This window comes from Gorilla gorilla, chromosome 9 (genome assembly GCF_029281585.2).
Source record: "Gorilla gorilla gorilla isolate KB3781 chromosome 9, NHGRI_mGorGor1-v2.1_pri, whole genome shotgun sequence".
NCBI classification, from domain to species: Eukaryota; Metazoa; Chordata; class Mammalia; order Primates; family Hominidae; genus Gorilla; species Gorilla gorilla.
In genome coordinates, this window is record NC_073233.2 from 102,321,993 (window position 1) to 102,342,656 (window position 20,664).

Below are 20,664 nucleotides of genomic sequence, written 5' to 3' on the forward strand. Positions count from 1 at the left end.
CTCAGTAATTCTGAAAGGTTATTCTACTCTTTTAAATAAAAACGTATCTGTTCAAACTATTAGGTACTTCTAATCATTTAGTCTTATAAGAAGCATTGGAAAAAAACATACATAGTAACAAACAGTGAATTTAGGCACAGGTTCGCATAAATTGTTTTACTTTCAGAAAACCCAGAACCTCTACGAAATTACTAAAATTATGAAGAAGTTAAATTTTATAAGCTCTTTCCCTCAACTTTGGCTAAATGTAACCATATTAAAATACTCACACAGTTTTTCATTATGAAATAGAAATGTAAAATGGTAGCTTTATTTTAATCTTTACTCAAGGGTGATATTGAAACAAAGCTCTTACCATAACAACCAGGTTAAAAAAACAAGGTGAATCAATGCTATTGTATATGTCTGTGAGCTAGAAATTTCTTACTTATGGAGTTATGCTCAGGAAACAATATGTAAAATCTTAAACTGTAAACTCTTAGCTTGTAACATTTTCATTTTTCCTATATCTTGCATGTTTCTCAGTGCCATTAAATATATTATCTTCTATTTCTTCTTAAAGAACTAGTGTTCATAAAAGGATCATCATCGTCATCCTGAAATGAGATACAAATGTTGTATTAGTGATTGTTCCATGCGTCACTGAAACAAGACAGAAGTCCTTATGGGCAAAACAATACCAGTGAGAGTCATTTCACATGGGGTAGACTTTATTTTTCTATTTCCTTTATAACTGCAAAATATATTAAGTACAATTAAATTCTTAATGAGCATTAAAATGAAAATTTATCCTGCTGTGTGTGCATGTATCTACAATATAAACCACACACATGTCCCTTACTAACCTTAATAAAGATAAATGAAGTATAGGTAAGCCAGAAAAATAATTCAAGTCATTTTATATTTGGTTTGTGAATATATTTTCTCATTTACATTTTATTACAGTTGTATCTACTCTTCTGGAAATTCACAGCGAAAAAATAATGAAGCCACATGGAGATCCAACTCAGAAACAGCTGTAATTTTATTTCCCATTACCATTTAATACTAGAAATAGCTAGCTACTGTCACACTCATACAAAAAACAACCTAGCAAAGCAAGCTTTCAAATAGTTTTTTGGATAAAAAAAGAAATACATGCAGTATTTCAAGAGTTCCCATGCTGGCCGGGTGCGGTGGCTCATGCCTGTAATCCCAGCACTTTGGAAGGCCGAGGTGGGTGGATCACGAGGTCAGGAGATCGAGACCATCCTGGCTAGCACGGTGAAACCCCGTCTCTACTAGAAATACAAAAAATTGGCCGGGTGTGGTGGCGGGCACCTGTAGTCCCAGCTACTCGGGAGGCTGAGGCAGGAGAATGGCGTGAAACTGGGAGGCAGAGCTTACAGTGAGCTGAGATCGTGCCACTGCACTCCAGCCTGGGCAACAGAGCGAGAGACTCCATCTCAAAAAAAAAAAGAGTTCCCATGCTAATGGGCTATAGATTGTATGCATGGTAAGAATAAATAGGAATATCAGATGTTAACTAATAATTTAATTAAAGAGAATGAAAACAAACCTCAGATAAGCCCAATTATACAATTTTATGAAGATAACATAAAACCAATCCTTACGTATTCTATAAATATTCAGAAAATAAAGCAAATTTGTTTGTAAGTTTTTTATTTGTGTTTAAGACATTAAAAGAAATTAAAAGAAATTATTTGATGCTAGGCTTTGTTGGTGGTATCAGCACTTCCAAATGTTAGCTAAATTAACTATCTCTGATGAGTAATGGATGCCTTAAGAAATATAAATTCATTTTCATTTATTGATTCATTTTCTGCTACTATCAAAGACAAAACTTAAATAAACCAGAGACAAATCCAAATGAAGTCTAATAGATAATTTGCTAATAGTTTGTCTTTGCAGTTAACATGAACTAGTATACAAATTTTTAACTGTAACATATAACCGCATATATATCCAGATGTTTTGGAATAAACAAACAATAATTGCTCACTTCCCTCCTGGAAGCAACATGTTAGTATTTAACAGGTAGAATGAGCTCTTGCTGCCATTTTTCTTGGCAGCCTGAGTTGAGTCCTCTCAAGCTGTTTTAAACCACAGCTGAAATATAGGGAACACGGCAGCAGCAGCCAAAGCTAAAAATGAAAGGTGTAAGTCACAGGCTACAACGTAGATAAACCTTCAGGAACTTACGCTATGTGAAATAAGCCAGTCACAAAAAAGCAAATACCATATGATTCTACTTATATGAAGTATCTAGAGTAGTTGAATTCATAGAAAGAGAAAGTGGAATGGTAGTTACCAGGGGATGAAGAAGGGGAAACAGAGACATTATTTCAGGCATATAGATTTTCAGTTTTGCAAAATGAAAAAGTGCTGAAGATCTGTTTAATATGGATCTATTTAACACTACTGAACTGTACACTTAATAATGGTTAGTTTTATGTTATGCTTTTGCTACAATTAACAATTTTTTAAATAAAAAAATAAATGAAAGGGGTCATGGGCCTAAGAGAAACACTTTCAAGCAAATCAACAAAAACTAGCAAAGGCCCTTCAAATGGCAGCCATGAAGGAAAGGGGAAGGGCAGTATCCTTCAGTCATGTAGTTTTATTTAAACTTAATTGAAACAGCAAATTAATAAAGGCAAGAGGCAAGTCCTGACTTATAACTCTTCCTCTTCCTCCTCCTCCTCATTCATGGTGGGGAGATTTCATGGTTGCAGACGCGATCTGGAACTGGAGTTTTTTCCAGACATCCTCCCAGAGAACATTTCGGACAATGCCTGAATACCTATATGTCATGAAATCACCACCATGTGCCACCCTCTACATGGCACATGTAGAGCATATAGTGAGTACTTAGTAAATATTCATTAAAGTAATATTAAAAGCTCTTGGGATATCATCATCATCATCATCATTTCTCCAAATATAGGTAAATGGTAGAAGCTAAAAAAAATTCTGATCCCACTGTTAACTGGGCAAATAAGAACTGAGTGAATATCATATTTTAAAAATCTACAGGACTTTTATATCTGAGGTATTACACTGATGGGCACTCAACATATGTTACTTATTAACTCTTAACATTAACTATAGTTCAAAGGAAGGTTATCAATGAAACTTTTTTTTTTTTTTTTTTGAGATGGAGTTTCGCTCTTGTTGCCCAGGCTGGAGTGCAATGGTGCAATCTTGGCTCACCGCAACCTCCACTTCCCAGGTTCAAGAGATTTTCCTGCCTCAGCCTCTTGAGTAGCTGGGATTACAGACATGTGCCACCATGTCCGGCTAATTTTGTATTTTCAGTAGAGACGGGGTTTCTCCATGTTGGTCAGGCTGGTCATGAACTCCCGACCTCAGGTGATCCGGCTGCTTCAGCCTTCCAAAGTGCTGGGATTACAGGCATGAGCTACCGCGCCCAGCCTGAAACTATTTTTAAAAATAATTTTTAGTGGAAGAAGGACAAGACGGCCAACTAGACAGGGCCAAGAAGCACCACTGCCACTGATAAAGACCAAAATATCGAATAAGCCAACATATTTTGAGCAGATCTTTGGAGAAAAAGCACCAAGAGCGGATAGAGAGGTGATACAAACTGGAAGCTGAAGAGGGAGGAAGCTGGTAACCTTGTGGGGGTTGCCCAATGCCAGGGCTGGTTCTTGGCCTTGAAAGGCTCCTAGAAAGGGGTGAGTGAATGGATGATGGGGCAGCACACTCTCACTATGGACCTCAGAGATCCTAGCTACAAGATTCCATGCCCCCTGGAGACGTTTCAACTGGCAGGGGGATTGGCCCAAACAGTAGGCAGAGACAGAGCTCCAGAATACATGGAGCCCAGGGGTTTTCATATCTAAGGCAGCTGCAGCAGAAGGTGGCCATAGGTGCCCATCCCCCAAGACTTCTTATTTCCCCTGGAGTAGGACTAGCCCCACCTGAATGCTGGGGCAGGCCAGACTGGGGCCAGCTTCCCTGTGGGACAGAGGAACATCTGTTCTGCAGGCCCTCCTCCCCTACAGCCCCTTCCAGGGCCGCTGCCAAGCTGCCCTGCAGGAATGTGTGCACAGGGCAGCCTCTGCTGCCTAGCCTTGTTTTTTGCTGGTGGTTCCACCTGAGTACCTTCCTGGCAGCCTGGGAGCATTTCGGATTCCCCAGCACAGCTGGTGCCTGACCCTGAGGGTCCAGACGATGGAGCCACAGGCTGGTCCCAGTGCTACAGGGCTACAGCACACAGCTGGGGCTGTCGAGCTAAGAGCTGGCGCTGGCACTCAAGTGGGGGAGAAATCCCACTTTCAGAACACTGAAAGGAGTGAGACACGTGGGTTCGTGGGCCAGTGCAGGAATGGGACATGCCTTCCTCCACAGTGCTGATCTGGGAAGGGTGTGGCCTGTCTGGCAGCCATGGCCTCTGTCTGAGGGAGCCCTGCAACCCAAGACACCAAACAACAGTAATGCAGGTGCAGTGCCAGTGATAGGAGGGACCTCACCCATGGCCCAGGAGTGGCCCTTGTGAGTGGTCATCTCTCTCCCCAACCCCACCACAGAGCATGGCTGCGAACACACAGAAATACAAAAGAACTATGCAGCTGAGTAAGAGCCTATCCGCTGGGCACTAATGTTAAATGCCAGCTACTGGATCACAGCCAAAATTACAACACCAAAATAATTCTGCCAATATACATCTCTGTGACACCCAGGGCAAGAATCTAGCCACAGTAAAGATCTATATAGAGCTGTGGCCCTCTGAAAGCACCCAGAAACAAGGCCAGTTGACTATACTCGACTTACACTGCAGTTAAAGGAACAATAGCCCTCTAACATGAGAAAGAATCAGTGCAAGAATTCTGGCAATTCAAAAAGCCAGAATGTCCCCTTACCTCCAAATGAGCCTGCTAGCTCACTAACAATAGTTCTTAACCAGATTGAAATTACTGAAAGACAGACATAGAATTTAGAATCTGGATGGCAGGGAAGCTCATCAAGATTCAGGAGAAAGTTAAAACCCAATCCAATGAATCCAGTAAAACAATCCAAGAGCTGAAAGGTAAAATAGCCATTTTAAGAAAGAACCATACTGAACTTCTGGAATTGAAAAATTCACTACAAGGATTTCATAATACAACTGAAAGTATTAACAACATAACCGACCAAACTGAGGAAAGAATCTCAGAGCTTCAAAACCAGTTCTTCAAATCTACTTGGTCAGAGAAAAATAAACGAAAAAGAATGAAGAAGAATGGAAAAAAAAAACCTCTGAGAAATATGAGATTATGTAAAGAGGCAAAACCTATGACTCACTGGCATTCCTGAGAGAGAAGAGAGAATAAGCAATATGGAAAACATATTCGAGGATACAGTCCAGAAAAATTTCTCCAATCTTGTTAGAAAGGTTGACATGCAAATTAAGAAATACAGAGAATTCCTATCAGACATTATATAAGATGACCATTCCCAAGGCACACAGTCATGAGATTCACCAAGGTCAACATGAAAGAAAAGATCTTAAAGGCAGCTAGACAGAAGGGTCAGGTCACTTACAAAGGGAACCCCATCAGGCTACCAGCGGACATCTCGGCAGAAACCTTACAAGCCAGAAGAGACTGGGGACCTATTTTCTGCATCCTTAAAGAAAAAAGAAATTCTAACCAAGAATTTCATATCCCACCAAACTAAGCTTCATAAGCAAAGGAGAAATAAAATCCTTCTCAGGCAAGCAAATGCTGAGGAATTCATTACAACTAGATCAGCCTTACAAGAGGTCCTTAAGAGAGTGCTAAATATGGAAACAAAAAACCACCACCTACTACCACAAAAACACACTTAAGGACATAGCTTAGAGACACTATAAAGCAACTACATAATCAAGTCTACAAAACAACCAGCTAACAATACGATGGCAGGATCGAAATCTCATATATCAATACTAACTCTGAATATAAATTGTCTAAATGTCACTACTTAAAAGGAATACAGTGGCAAGTTGGATAAAAGGACAAGACCTGACTGCTGTCATCAAGAGACCCATTTCGCATGTAATGACACACACAGGCTCAAAGTAAAGGGATGGAGAAAGATCTAACATGCAAATGAAATACAAAAAAGGGCAGGAGTCACAATTCTTTTATCAGATATAGCCGACTTTAAACCAACCAACAGTAAAAAGGGACAAAGAAAGGTATTACATAATGATAAACGGTTTGATTCAACAGGAAGACCTAACTATGCCAAATATATACATGCCCAGATTCATAAATCAAGTTCTGCTTAACCTAAAAAAAGACTCAGACAGCAACAGAGTAATAGTGGGAGGCTTCAACACCCCACTGACAGTGTTAGAAAGAACATCCAGGCAGAAAACTAACAAATTCAGGACTTAAACTTGACACTTGACTAATCAGACCTAATTGAAAGCTACAAAATACTTCATCCAGTAACTGCAGGATACAAATTCTTCCCATCTACACACAGAACATATTCTAAGATAGATCACGTGTTCAGTCATAAAGTAAGTCTAAATAAATTCAAAAAAATCAAAATCATACCAAGTATACTCTTGGACTACAGTGCAATAAAAAGAGATATCAATATTAAGAAGATCTCTCAAAACTACACAAATACATGGAACTTAAACAATTTACTCCTGGATAACTCCTGGGTCAATAATGAAATTAAGGCAGAAATAAAAAAATTCTTTGAAATTAATAAAAATTCATCCATTAATTAATGAAATTTATTTCATTAATGAAAATAAAAATAGAATCACAACTTACAAAATCTTAGGGATGCAGCTAAAACTGTTAAAAGGAAAGCTTACAGAACTAAATGCCTTCATTAAGAGAATCAAATTAACAATTTGTTAATTTAAATCAAATTAACAAATTGTTAATTTAAATCAAATTAACAAATTGTTAATTTAAATCAAATTAACAAATTGTTAATTTAAATCAAATTAACAAATTGTTAATTTAAATCAAATTAACAATTTGTTAATTTAAATCAAATTAACAATTTGTTAATTTAAATCAAATTAACAATTTAACATTGTACCTAGAGGAACTAGAAATAAAAGAACAAACCAGCCCCCAAATTAGCAGAAGAAAAGAAATAAATTAGAGAAGAACTGAACAAAACTGAGATGCAAAAATCCATACCAAAGATCAATGAAATCAAGAATTGGTTCTTTAAAATAATAAAATTGATAGGCTGCTAGCTAGATTAACAAAGGAAAAAAAGAGAAGATCCAAATAAGTACAATCAGAAATGACAAAGATGACATTACAATTGACCCCACAGAAATACAAGAGATCTTTCGAGACTACTATGAATAACTATTCACACACATTAGAAAATCTAGAGGAAATGGATAAATCCCTCTAAACACACAACCTCCCAAGACTGAACCAGGAAGAAAGTGAAAACCTGAACAGACCAATAATAAATTCTGAAATTAATCAGTAATAAAAAACTGACCAACCAAAAAAGCCCTAGACTACATGGATTCACAGCCATATTCTTTCAGACATACAAAGAACTGGTACCAATCCTACAGAAATTATTCCAAAAAAATCGAGGGGGGCTCCTCCCTAACTCATTCTACAAAGCCAGCATCAGCCTGATACCAAAATCTGGCAGAGACACAACAAAACAAAGAAAACTTCAGTCCAATATCCCTGATGAACACAGATGCAAAAATCCTCAAGAAACTAGCAAACCAAATCTAGCAGCACATCAAAAAGTTAATATACCATGATCAAGTACGCTTTATTCTTGGGATACAAGGTTGATTCAACATATGCAAATCCATAAATGTGACTCACCACAAAAGCAGAATTAAAAACAAATCGATATGATCACTTCAACAGACACAGAGAAAGCTTTTGATAAAATCCAACATCCCTTCATGATAAAAACCCTCAACAGACTAGGCACTGAAGGAATATATCTGAAAATAATAAGAACCAGCTATGAAAATCCACAGCCAACATCATGCTGAACAAGCAACAGCTAGAACCATTCTCCCTGAGAACTGGAAAAAGACAAGAATGCCCACTCTCACCACTGCTATTCAATATAGTACTGGAAGTCCTATCCAGAGCAATCAGGCAAGAGAAAGAAAGAAAAGGCATCCAAACAGGAAAAGAAGTCAAACTCTCTCTTTGCTGATGATATGATTCTGTACCTGGAAAACCCTAAAGACCCTGCCAAAAGGCTCCTAGAACTGATAAACGACTTCAGCAAAGTTTCAGAATAAAAAAAAAAGTGTACAAAAGTCAGTAGCATTTCTATACACCAATAACATTCAAGCTGAGAGTCAAATCAAGAACACAATCCCATTTACAATAGCTACAAAGAAAATTAAATACATAGCTATATAGCTAACCAAGGAGGTGAAAGATCTCTACAAGGAGAACTATGAAACACTGCTGAAAGAAATCACAGATAACACAAACGCAAAAACATTCCATGCTTAGGAACTGGAAGAATCAGTATCATTAAAATGACCATACTGCCCAGTGCTACCTACAGATTCAACGCTATCCCTATCAAACTACCAACATCATTTTTCACAGAAATTAGAAAAAAACTATTCTAAAATTCACATGGAACCAAAGAAGAACCCAAATAGACAAAGCAACCCTAAGCAAAAAGAACAAAGCCAGAAGTATAACACTATCCAACTTTGAACTATATTATAAGGCTACAGTAACCGAAACAATATGGTACTGGTACAAGGACAGACACACAGACCAATGGAACAGAACAGAGAACTCAGAAATAAAGCTGCGCATCTACAGCCATCTGATCTTTGACAATGCTGACAAAAACAAGCAATGGAGAAAGGACTCCCTATTCAATAAATGGTGCTAGGATAACCGGCTAGCAATGTGCAGAAGAAAATGGATCCCTACCTTTCACCATATACAAAAATTAACTCAAGATGAATTAAAGATTTAATAGTAAGACCTCAAACTATAATAATCCTAGAAGAAAACCAAGAAAATACCCTTCTCAACACTGGCCTTGGCAAATAATTTTTGGCTAAGTCCCCAAAAGCAAGTGCAACAAAAACACAAATGGACAAGTAGGACCTCATTAAACTAAAGAGCTTCTGCACAGTAAAACTATCAGGCTGGGCACAGTGGCTCACACCTGTAATCCCAGCACTTTGGGAGGCCGAGGCAGGCGGATCATAATGTCAGGAGTTTGAGACCAGCCTGGCCAACATGGTGAAACCGTGTCTGTACTAAAGATTCAAAAAATTAGCCGGGCGTGGTGATGCACACCTGTAATCCCAGCTACTCGGGAGGCTGAAGCAGGAGAACAGCTTGAACCCGGGAGGCGGAGATTGCAGTGAGCTGAGGTCACACCATTGCACTCCAGCTCAGGTAACAAGAGCGAAACTCCCCGTCAAAAAAAAAAGAGAAAAGAAACTATCAACAGAGTAAACAAACAGCCTACAGAATGGGAGAAAATATTCACAAAATATGTATCCAACAAAGGTCTAATATCAAGACTCTAAAAGGAATGTAAATAAATCAGTAAGGAAAAATCAAATAACTTCATCAGAAAATGGGCAAAGGACATGAACAGGCACATTACAAAGAAGAAGACATACAAAGCAGCCAACAAACAAAAAGTGCTTATCATCACTAATCATCGGAGAAATGTAAATCAAAACCACAATGATACCATTTCATACCAGTCAGAATGGCTATTACTAAAAAGTCAAAAAACAACAGATGCTAGTGAGGTTGTCAGAAAAGGGAATGCTTATACATTGTTGGAATGTAAATTCATTCAGCCATTATAAGCCATTTGGAAATTTCTCAAAGAACTTAAAACAGAGCTACGATTTGACCCAGCAATCCCATTACTGGCTATATAACCAAAGGAAAAGAAATCATTCTACCAAAAAGACACATACACTCATGTTTACTGCAGCACTTACTCACAGTAGCAAAGACATGGAATCAACTTAAGTGCCCATCAATACGGATTGGATAAAGAAAATGGTGGTACATATATAACATGGAACACTATGCAGCCATAAAAAGAACAAAATTATGTCCTTTGCAGCTGGAGGACACTATCCTAAGCAAATTAACAGGAACAGAAAACCAAATACCACATGTCCTCACTTACAAGTGGGAGCTAAACACTGAGTTCACATGGACATGAAGATGGGAACAACAGACACTGTGGACTACTAGAGAGTGGAGGCTGAGAGTAGGATGTGTGTTGGAAAACTGCCTACTGCTCACTACCTGGGTGATGGGATCTGTACCAAACCTCAGCATCACACAATTCCCATGTAACAAACCTGCACATGTACTCCCTGAACATAAAAGATGAAGTTATTTATCAAAGAAAAAAAAGTTCAGCAACTAGCTGGCAGTCTCTATTTAAATTTTATAAAGTTAAAAATTAATTAAAATTTAACAATATTACTTATTTACCTCACTTGATTCAAAATCAACCCCTTTCGATACTTGACTCTGGGACATGATTTTGCTGGATGATGTGCTGGACCACCTGAGGCAAAACAAAAACAAAAACAAACACAATGAACTACATAATTCATCAAGTGTGCCTTTCTGGCTAAGTTTTTCAATCCAGCAGCTGCCACGAATATAAATAACACACAATTCCCTTAAAATCTACATTAGAGGCAATAAAACTTAACTGTAAGGAAAAGGACTCTGGGGCCGAGGTTTGAACTCCAGTTTTGCCCTTTACTACCTATGTGGCTTTGAGCAAGTTACTTAACTTCTCTGTGCTTCAATTTTCTCATCTGTAAAACGGGGATAATAGTTTTATAAAGACTAAATGTGTTAATATGCTTAAACACTTAGAACAGTGCCTGACACATATTAAGTACTACAACGATACTTACTTATATTATTATAGTACTTATCATGTACCAAAATGTATCCATTACCATCTTCCACTTCTGAAAACCATGGGAACATTGAAATATTTTCTATTCAAATCTCAGTTAATAAGAAAATCATAATTCCTACTCTTTTTACTCTTTTTTTTTTTTTTGAGATGGAGTCTCGCTCTGTCACCAGGCTGGAATGCAGTAGCACCATCTCGGCTCACTGCAACCTCCACCTCCCAGTTCAAGTGATTCTCCTGCATCAGCCCCCTCAGCATGCCACCATGCCCAGCTAATTTTTGTATTTTTAGTAGAGATGGGGTTTCACCAGGTTGGCCAGGATGGTCTCTATCTCCTCTATCTCTTGACCTCATGATCCGCCCACCTCAGCCTCCCAAAGTGCTAGGATTACAGGCGTGAGCCACCATGTCCAGCCGATTCCTACTCTTACAAAGCTTAACTTGCAGTAAATTCCTACGTCTTTTAATTAATAAGAAATTTAAGTCATTTTAGATCGGGGCCAGTAAGCAAATCTAGCCCACCACCAGGTTTTGTTTTTTTTATGGCCTATAAGCTAAGAATGGTTTTCACATTTTGAAATGGTTACATTTTAAATGGTTATACAAGTGTCTACCTACATAATATCCCCAGTTTTGCCTCTTGACCTGCCGAGCCTAAAATACTCCCTATCTGGCCTGTTAAGAAAAAGTCTGCTGATTCCCGTCTTCAATAAAAGTAGTGTTTATAAATTCTTAGTCTACAATTTTATTAACATGCTTTGGGATGTCATTATAGCAAAAGAAATATGTCCAAAGGTTTTATCTGGAAAAAAGAATGAGAATCACGAGATCTTATGTCAGAAGTAAATAGAAAAATTCACAGGTCCTTTGCACAAAAGGAAAGTACAGAAGGATTTACCAGACAAACTTGAAGAGCAACTAAGGTTCAGAGGTAGCAGATTAGCACAATTATCAAGGTCCACTCTGGTAAGTGGCAGAGCTTAAATAGTTTAAATTATAAATAAAACACCATGCATAACCTGCAATTACTAAAACATTCTGCAAAAACAGTCTAAATTATCATTTAGATGCTGTAATTAGAAACACCAATCTGCCAAAGCTGATTTCTGATGTGTTTCCAAAATGTCAATTTTGGAAATTGCCTCTAAAATTTTAAACAGCCTCTCAAAACTTAAATGATTCTTATTGCTTGCACAATGGTCAGAGAAGTTAGTTACCATACCAAGAAGCAACAACAGAGATGAGTTTGGGGTCAGAATGCCTGGACTGTATGACTAGTTGGGTGACCTTAGGTAAGTTACTTAGCCACTGTGCTTCACACTTCATCTGTAAAATGGGGATGATAAAGTTATAACTATAATCTATCTCCTCGGGAAGTTGTGAGCACCACACAAGCTAATTCACGTGTAAAATGCTCAGAGAAGTGCCTGGCACATAGGAAGTGCCAAACAACTGTGAGTTATATTACTATTTCATGTCTAAAGAAATCGGCAGACATTTATACAGCTGAAAAGTAAACAATCTACTGTGATATCAAAAGCAAACTATTTTTTCTTTAATATCCTTAAGCATATATCAAAAATATCAAAATAGCATTTTGATCCATTTCTGGGAAAAAAAAAAAACTTAGAAAGCTAGATCTGATTTGTGTGTGCTTCAATTTACAAAGACAAGAACAACCAAACAAGGACTCAGAAAGGGGCCCTTACTTCCTTCCAAAACCTGAGGTATCCTGATAATCGTCCAATAAATCTCCTTTTCTGTAAGAGAATCTGAGTTAGGTTTCTATCAGCTGGAACCAAAGGAGTCCTGTTAAATACACACAAATGAGCCTGAGAAATTCAAGTAAACCTTCATGAGCTAAAATAAGTCCCTCCACTACTTACCATAAACATATAAACTGACTTGCATCTGTGCCCATCTTGGTATTTTTTACTCCTATAAAGGCCAGTACGGCCTTCTGCAACTCTATACTCTCCCGGATTTTTCTCATGTCTTTATTGTTTTTTTCTACTCTACCCAAAGGTTGAGTAAGGTTAAAACTGCAGGCTAGGAAAACAAACACTCTTCTGCTCCGCCTTCTTTTTTGAGGTGATCCTATCCATCCCAATGGTTTTAAGTACCATCTGCATGCTGTCCGGAGGTAAATCTAAGTACCATTTCAAACCCCTTATCTGGGACGAGCACGGTGGCTCATGCCTGTAATCCCAGCACTTAGGGAGGCCGAGGCGGGCGGATCACGAGGTCAGGAGATCCAGACCATCCTGGCTAACACGGTGAAACCCCATCTCTACTAAAAATACAAAAAAATAAGCCGGGCATGGTGGCAGGGCCTGTAGTCCCAGCTATTCGGGAGGCTGAGGCAGGAGAATGGCGTGAACCCAGGAGGCGGAGCTTGCAGTGAGCCGAGATCGCGCCACTGCACTCCAGCCTGGGAGACAGAGCGAGACTCCATCTCAAAACACAAAACAAAACAAAACAAAACAAAACAAAACAAAACAAAAACCCTTATCTGAGTTCTGAATTCACACATTCAATTGCCTATAACTTCCCTTCATGTAAGTTTCTAGGCATCTCAAACTTTTCACATCTAAAGTGGAACTTTTAATTATATGCCTATCATTCCCTACAACACATCTGCCCTTTCTTTTGTGCCCTTCTCAATATATGGCACAATGTAAATGCTCCAGCAAGAAACCAGAAAATCAATCTTGATTCCTTATTCTCCCTTACTCCAAATATTTAATCCATCTTCAAGTTTTGTCATGTCTATCTTCAAAATATATCCTGAAACCATCTGTTTTCTCCATTTCACCTACCACCAGCCTGTGCAAGCCTCCATCATCTCTCTTAGCTCGGACTACCTGCAGCACCCACCTTTCAGATAAGCTTGTTTACACTTGTTCTGCAACCACAGTGATCCTTTGTAAATGTAAATCAGAAGGTGCCACTCCTCTCTTAAAATCTTTCTGTGGATTCCCACTGCATTTATAACAACATCCAATACCTTTGTAGTGCTCACCTGTTCCTGCAGCATGATTTACCCTGTCTCTCTTTTCTATTCTCATCTCAAACAACCTCCTTTTCCACCACACATTAGTCATTGGCTCCTAAATAACATTATTAAACTTGCTTCTTCAATAGACTGTGATATGGTTTGGCTGTGTCCCTACCAAATCTCATCTTGAATTGTAGCTCTCATAACTCCTAAGTATTCTGGGAGGGACCTGGTGGGAGATAATTGAATCACGGGGGCAGTTCCCCCATACTAATCTCGTGGTAGTGAATAGGTCTCACAAGATCTTTCACTTGGCTCTTTTTCTCTTCTTTTGTCTGCTACCATGTGAGACATGCCTTTCACCTTCTGCCATGATTATGAGGCCTCCCCAGCTATGTAGAAATTTGAGTCCATTAAACCTCTTTGTTTTGTAATTGCCCAGTCTCGGGTATGTGTTTATCAGCAGTGAGAAAATGGACTAATACAGGCTGCATGCACTTGTCCCTCTGCTTTTTGCAAGGCCACGTTTCCCTTATTAAAATTTCGGCTTAAATGTAGCTTCCTCAGAGGCTTTCCATGACCATCCTTCAAAGTAGATGCCCGTCCTGTGCCACTGTTTCTTCTCTCTACACCAGATCATTTCTTTAATGCATGCTAACTAATCGGCTGATCACCAGCTCAAATGTCACCTATCTTCTTTGTAAAACCTTCAATGACCTTTCCCAGGAAGATACTGGCATGTCCCTTAGATTTCATTACACCTGAAGAAAACATTTATCTTGGTCGATTAGCAGTGCCCTGTAATTAGCATACCACTAAAGTGTAAATTCCTTGAAGGAAGAAACATTTCTTTTATCTTTCTATCCCCAGAACCTAGCATGATGTTTGAAGGATCTAATAAGTGAACGTGGAACTATACTTACACTTGCTCTAACATTAACCTTTAAGTCACATACAGCTTATATTCTCAGTGGGGTCAGTATCATAAAGAACAAAAATTGGCTCCAGGGGATAGAGTGGGATGAAAAAGCTACGGTTTTTGGCCCTCTCAGACTCAACTATACCCCAAAAAGTTTCATTCTTTAAGTATTTAATTTCTAATGTTAGGGAGAAATTGACTTACATCTAAGTTACTTAATTCTTCTCCTTGGATAATCAAGAAATGGCTGAGATCATGAAAAAAAGCTTGAGAAACACTGATATAAAGCTTTTTCCTCAATCGCCCTTCTTTCTGGAGTTCCTGCTCATGCCCTTATTCTCAGCTGGGACCACCATTCTCCACCCTACTAAGCCAAATATCTTTGAAACCTCAGGTCAATTTTACTCCCTTCATGAAGCTGCTTCTTCTAGCCCACATTCCTTGTTCCTTTTTTCACCAGCCCATAAGCACTCACACTTATGGGTCTGTAATATAAAATTCTACACCTAATTATGTACTAATTCATTCTTTGATGAATTCAAATATGTTCATTTCTCTTTTTCACTATAATTGAAGTTACCTGAAGGCAGAGGCCATATTAAAACATTCGTTATGCCCCCCTCATCAGACCTAATATAATGCTCAAACAAAAAATAAGTACAAAATAAGGCAGTTGATTACTTTATTAAGCAGAAATTCTCATTATTCGAGCTTTAGTTAAGCAGTATTCAACCAAAAATGTTAACGTATAAAAGCAAATGGTAATAGTGAATCAAGTCAAGCTTAACAGCAATAGGCAAAAAATCCCAAAACACACAGGAAGAGCATGCAAGTCCTCTGAAGGCAGACTGAGTCTATGTGATCCCCTTTTTAGTGTTTAGTACAGCACCATGTGTAGTTAAGAATATAAAAATAAGACAATGACAAAAAGCTGAAATCAAATGATAGCAAAATACAAAATTATTTTCTGTTATTTGGAGAGAACACAGTCTTCCATTAAGAAAAGCACTGAGGCCAAGCACAGTGGCTCACATCTGTAATCCAGGCACTTTGGGAGGTCGAGGTGGGTGGATCACCTGAGCTCAGGAGTTCAAGACCAGCTTGGGCAACATGGCAAAACCCTGTGTCTACCAAAAATACAAAAAATTAGCCACGTGTGGTGGTGCACGTCTGTAATCCCAACTATTCAGGAGGCTGAGGTGGGAGAATTGCTTGAGCCCAGAAGGTGGAGGTTGCAGTGAGCCAAGATCGCACTACTGCACTCCAGTCTAGGCGACAGAATGAGGCACTGTCTCAAAAAATAAATAAATAAATAAAAAGAAAGAAAAGCACTAATAAAGTCAAAAGGAAAAAAATTACAGGCTATTTCAATTTTCACTGAAAATCCTTGTACTAATGCTGCATCAACTCTGTAAACTAGCCCTTGGTCTGTTTTCATTCCTCTACATACTTTACTAGTTGAAAATAAGTCTGTTAAACTTACATGGCATAGAAAAATGTGTAACTTTGGAATTCTGGATAATTTTAAATTTTTTTCAGATGTTTCTTTTCGCAGAAAATCACTGCACCTACCTTTGACCTGTCTTTGAAGTGGTAGGAAAAATGTCTTCTTCCACATCTGATTCATCTACCTCAATCACCTGGCAAGGAAACAAAGCAACAAACAGTTTTTGTGAGAATAGACTCTGAATAAAAATGAAAATGAAGAAATGAATTACACGATTAAATCTTAGTTATATATGAGCCACAAAAAAGGAGACAGAAAGCCATAACCATTAAAACTAACACTCAGTCTGACCTCCCTCCAATGTCCCTCTTCATTCACAAATGTTACTTTCTGCTCACCTCTCTCCTGGCCATCCCAGGAGCCTGAGCACCTAAGGGAACACAGTTACACTGGTGAATGACTTGCATAGGCTCGTATGCAGACCTTATGACTTTCCTCTTAGTTTCTTACGAGAGGTGAGACCATCAGTGTTCCATCTCCAACTTTAAATGAAGTATCAGACCATGTGGGAGATACTAGATATCTTTCTGTTAAATCTGTCCCTCTTAAATACCATTTGTTAGTGTTAAGACCAAATAAAGGTATTTCTGACTGTTGATTCTACCGCCCAAAATACTATTTCTCTACATTTTGTTATCTTGACATTTGATACATACATTTGCCATATCTTCATCTAACTTAAGTACAGATGAGGATGAAGCCAAAGACCAAATACTGAACGAACAGCCCCTGAGGCTAAGGATGCTGTTAAATATCCCACAATGCATAGGACAATCCTTCACAACAGAGAATTATCTAGTCCAAAATATCAACAGTGCTACTATGGAGAAACCCTGATGTAAAGGGAAGAGTATTGGCTCGGGAGTTAAGACACATAGTTTTGAAAGTGAAGTAATAAGAGAATCAAGCCCATATTGGACTCTTCTTGGAATCGAAAGGAAGAGAAGGCCCAGGCTAAACCTAGGGCAAACCACATGGATCGCTGGACTCCAGCCTTTTCATTCATCTTAAGTCTAGCGACAGCTGTTAAGGCACAGCTAGTATTTTGGGAAGATAAGTAACAAAAGGAAACCCAGTATAGAAAAAACCTCTATAACCATTGAACTCACCTTCAATATTAGTATTCCACGTATGAGCTCTTTTGGTTCAACACTGTTATCCTTGAAAACATTACTGTATACATGACATCTATGGATTTCTATAATAACCATTATTTAAAAAAAGAGAGCAACCAAGAAAAAAAAAATCAAATCCTAGAAGCCCTAGAGATAATTGGCAAAGCTCCTTCCAGCTTTAATGTTCCACAATTTTTCTTCTTTTATTTACTTTGTAAATCAGAGAGTTGACAATTCATAATGCAGAAAACAAATTATTAATACACAACTATAAAACTTTTTTTCTTACCTCTGAATAATTCTTAGTAGTGACATTTCGGGAAGGCTGCTGTCTTGTAGATTTAAAGGCTAGAATGAAAAAGATGAAATGTGCATTATGTTATTCTTAAAATAACTTAGAAAAACTTGCATATTTCTTTAGCTAAAGATTTTCTGAGTCCTATCTGCAAAACTGCATGATGCCTAATTATAAAACTATTTGATATTTTTAAAAATCTAAAGGGAGATAGAATTATAGGTACGCATAACTCAATGCCCAACTGTCAGTCTCATTATTTCCCAGCTTATTGAGATACTGTAGTGTTTATAAATACACACACACTAAAAATATTTCATAGAAAAATACCTGAAGGATAAAATCTAATCACCTAACCAAATGAACTACAAATGTATTGAAGGAAAGCCTCCTAATCCCTTCTTTGTTGTTGACGATACCTTTATCCCTGTTGCTACATTAGGAGCAATGGGGTTCCAGTAGTTTCTCATTTTCCTCTATCTTAGTAGCCATATTCAATATCTAAGAAATATTCCAGAGGAGAATTCTAGAAAACAGCATTCTATGATAAAAATTCCTTTGTATCCATACCTTTTTTCCTTTTAAACTTGGTTAGATACTTGAAGTTTAGCTAGCTCTTTATCTTTCCCTTTCTTTTTCCTTGACATCGAAACCTACAATAAGGCCAGGCGCAGTGGCTCACGCCTGTAATCCCAGTGCTTTGGGAGGCTGAGGCGGGCGGATCACTTGAGGTCCAGAGTTCAAGACAAGCCTGGCCAACATGGTGAAACCCCAAGTCTACTAAAAAATATATAAAAATTAGCCAGGCATGGTGGTGGGTGCCTGTAATCCCAGCTACTTGGGAGGCTGAGGCAGGAGAATCGCTTGAACCCAGGAGGCAGAGGTTGCAGTGAGCCGAGATCGTGCCACTGTGCTCCAGCCTGGGCAACAGAGCGAAACTCCGTCTCAAAAAACAAAACAAAACAAAACAAAACCCACAATAAATTTCAAACGTCTAATTTAGGTTTATTTTCTCCTACGCCTTACCAGTTTGCTAATATCAAAAATATCTTCCCCAAGATAACTCACAAACTAAATAGGGCACAGAAAAACAAAGAAATACTCAAAAAATCCTGCAAAGTCCAAAATTCTCCTAGTCAGAAAACTAACGAATCTTTCTATCTAACCTAAATTTATTGTGTTTGCACATGTTTCCTATTCTAGGTTCTATCCCCAAACTTGTAATATCTAAGAGGAGAAACGAAAGGCAGAAACAGTGTTCTTATCTGCTTTACTCAGTTACTTTTTTCACATCCTACTCTAGTCAAAAGGCTAGACAGAGCAACTGAATAAAAAATCCAGTGATCATGATGATTTCAAAGAATATTTCTGTTCAGTATTTATTCACTGACTCCTTTAACTCTGAGATCCTAGAAAACAAGATACCTTTCTTTTTATCCCACTGGAAGGCAAAAGATGAGTGATGTTGTGAAATAATTTTATCAGAAAACTAAGCAATACGTTCTATTAGGAAGACAATAAAGTGTGGTGGTTAAAAGCTCTGGTTTTGGAGTTAGACTCATTTTGACTTACTAGCTTGACTATGGCCAAGCTCCTTGGCTTCTTTAAAACTCAATTTCCTCGCCTGTACAACAGTGTTAATACTTCATGCAGAAAACTGCTGAGAGGGTAAGAGGAAGTGTCTAGCAGATAGAAAGCATTCAAATACATGTAGCTATTTGGGTAGCAAACATAGTAGCAGCAGTGGTACCCACAGTGGTATAAATGAAATGTAAAGGCAGTGACTTCAGAGGTACTTTTATTCACCTAGCAACTATCCTCTGCTGACTAACTTCAATGGAAAAATCTGGGCTGTCAACTCCTATTTACAACTCCTGTGGCTACAAGTGTAATTTTTATCTTTTCCAATAAAATTGCAGCACAATAATAAATTTCCATACTCCATGGACCTTGTTATAAGAGAATTTGACCTTTATTTATCTCTTCACTCCTCCATTTAAAACAGAGATCTAGAAGTTAGTCTTAATTTGTTGCTTCTATCCCAAAGTGATGACAAGTATAGTTACTACTCCACAGGTATTCTGTCAGAGACTTAAAAAAAACCCCACCAAATCCAACCTGATAAAAATGTTTCACAAATTTATACTTAAAAAATCAGTTCATTTTTCAAAAAAAGGCCTAGTACTGGAAGTAATCAGTTAAGTTAGAGAAACCATTATATCAAATCAATTAGATAAAAGACAAATTTAGACCAATGATTCACATAATATTCATCTTCATAATCTTATTGCAAAACACTACCACTAATATTAATAACAGCTATCATCTATCGCATTTTTACCAGGTGCTGTGATCAGTACTGTAAATACTTAAGCTCATTTAATATAATTACTCTGAAGTCAGTACAACATTGTCAAATTTTATAGCTAAGGGATCTGATGCTTGTAGAATAACACCAGTTTGCACTTACTGAGGGCTTAATATGCATAGACACTGCCTGATACTTCACATGCATTTTCTCATTAATCCTCAAAATAACACAATGAGGTGGACGCAATCATTGTCCCATCCTACAGATGAGAACACTCATTCCTAAAGATGAAAAACTTAACATATTTGCTGGAGGACACACAACTAGTAAAATTGAGAAGTCAGGATCCAAACCAAGATCTTCCTGACTTTAGAACCATGGTCTTCACCCTTATGCTACACAATCTCCAAGTAATTTTTACTCAGTCATTGTCAAGTATTTAACAAGCATCTACTATGTTATGTGCCAAATATAGTGGATACAGTGATGAGGAGGAATGATGCAGACCCCTTTCTCACAGCACTTACAGTGCAAGGGTGCTAAGCCAGCAGTAAAGAGCTGGCTGTGACTGACCCAATGGACCTGACTCCAGAGCCTGCATTCTTAACCAT

The 20,664-nt window shown here is 38.1% G+C and overlaps 1 protein-coding gene across 7 annotated transcripts in view; it reads right to left on the bottom strand.

Annotated features, from left to right (window-relative positions):
* Nucleotides 1-273: 273 nt before the first annotated feature.
* Nucleotides 274-20,664, bottom strand: part of MRE11 (MRE11 homolog, double strand break repair nuclease) — a 96,213-nt gene continuing 75,822 nt past the window's right edge. For all 7 annotated transcript variants that reach the window (XM_055356088.2, XM_055356086.2, XM_031016218.3 and 4 more), the window contains 4 exons: nucleotides 17,737-17,795; nucleotides 16,398-16,465; nucleotides 10,467-10,542; nucleotides 274-596 (listed from right to left, as the gene is read on the bottom strand). In XM_055356088.2, the coding sequence (XP_055212063.2) occupies nucleotides 540-596; nucleotides 10,467-10,542; nucleotides 16,398-16,465; nucleotides 17,737-17,795 (260 nt within the window). In that variant the 3' untranslated portion in view covers nucleotides 274-539. The remainder of the gene's footprint in view (nucleotides 597-10,466; nucleotides 10,543-16,397; nucleotides 16,466-17,736; nucleotides 17,796-20,664) is intronic.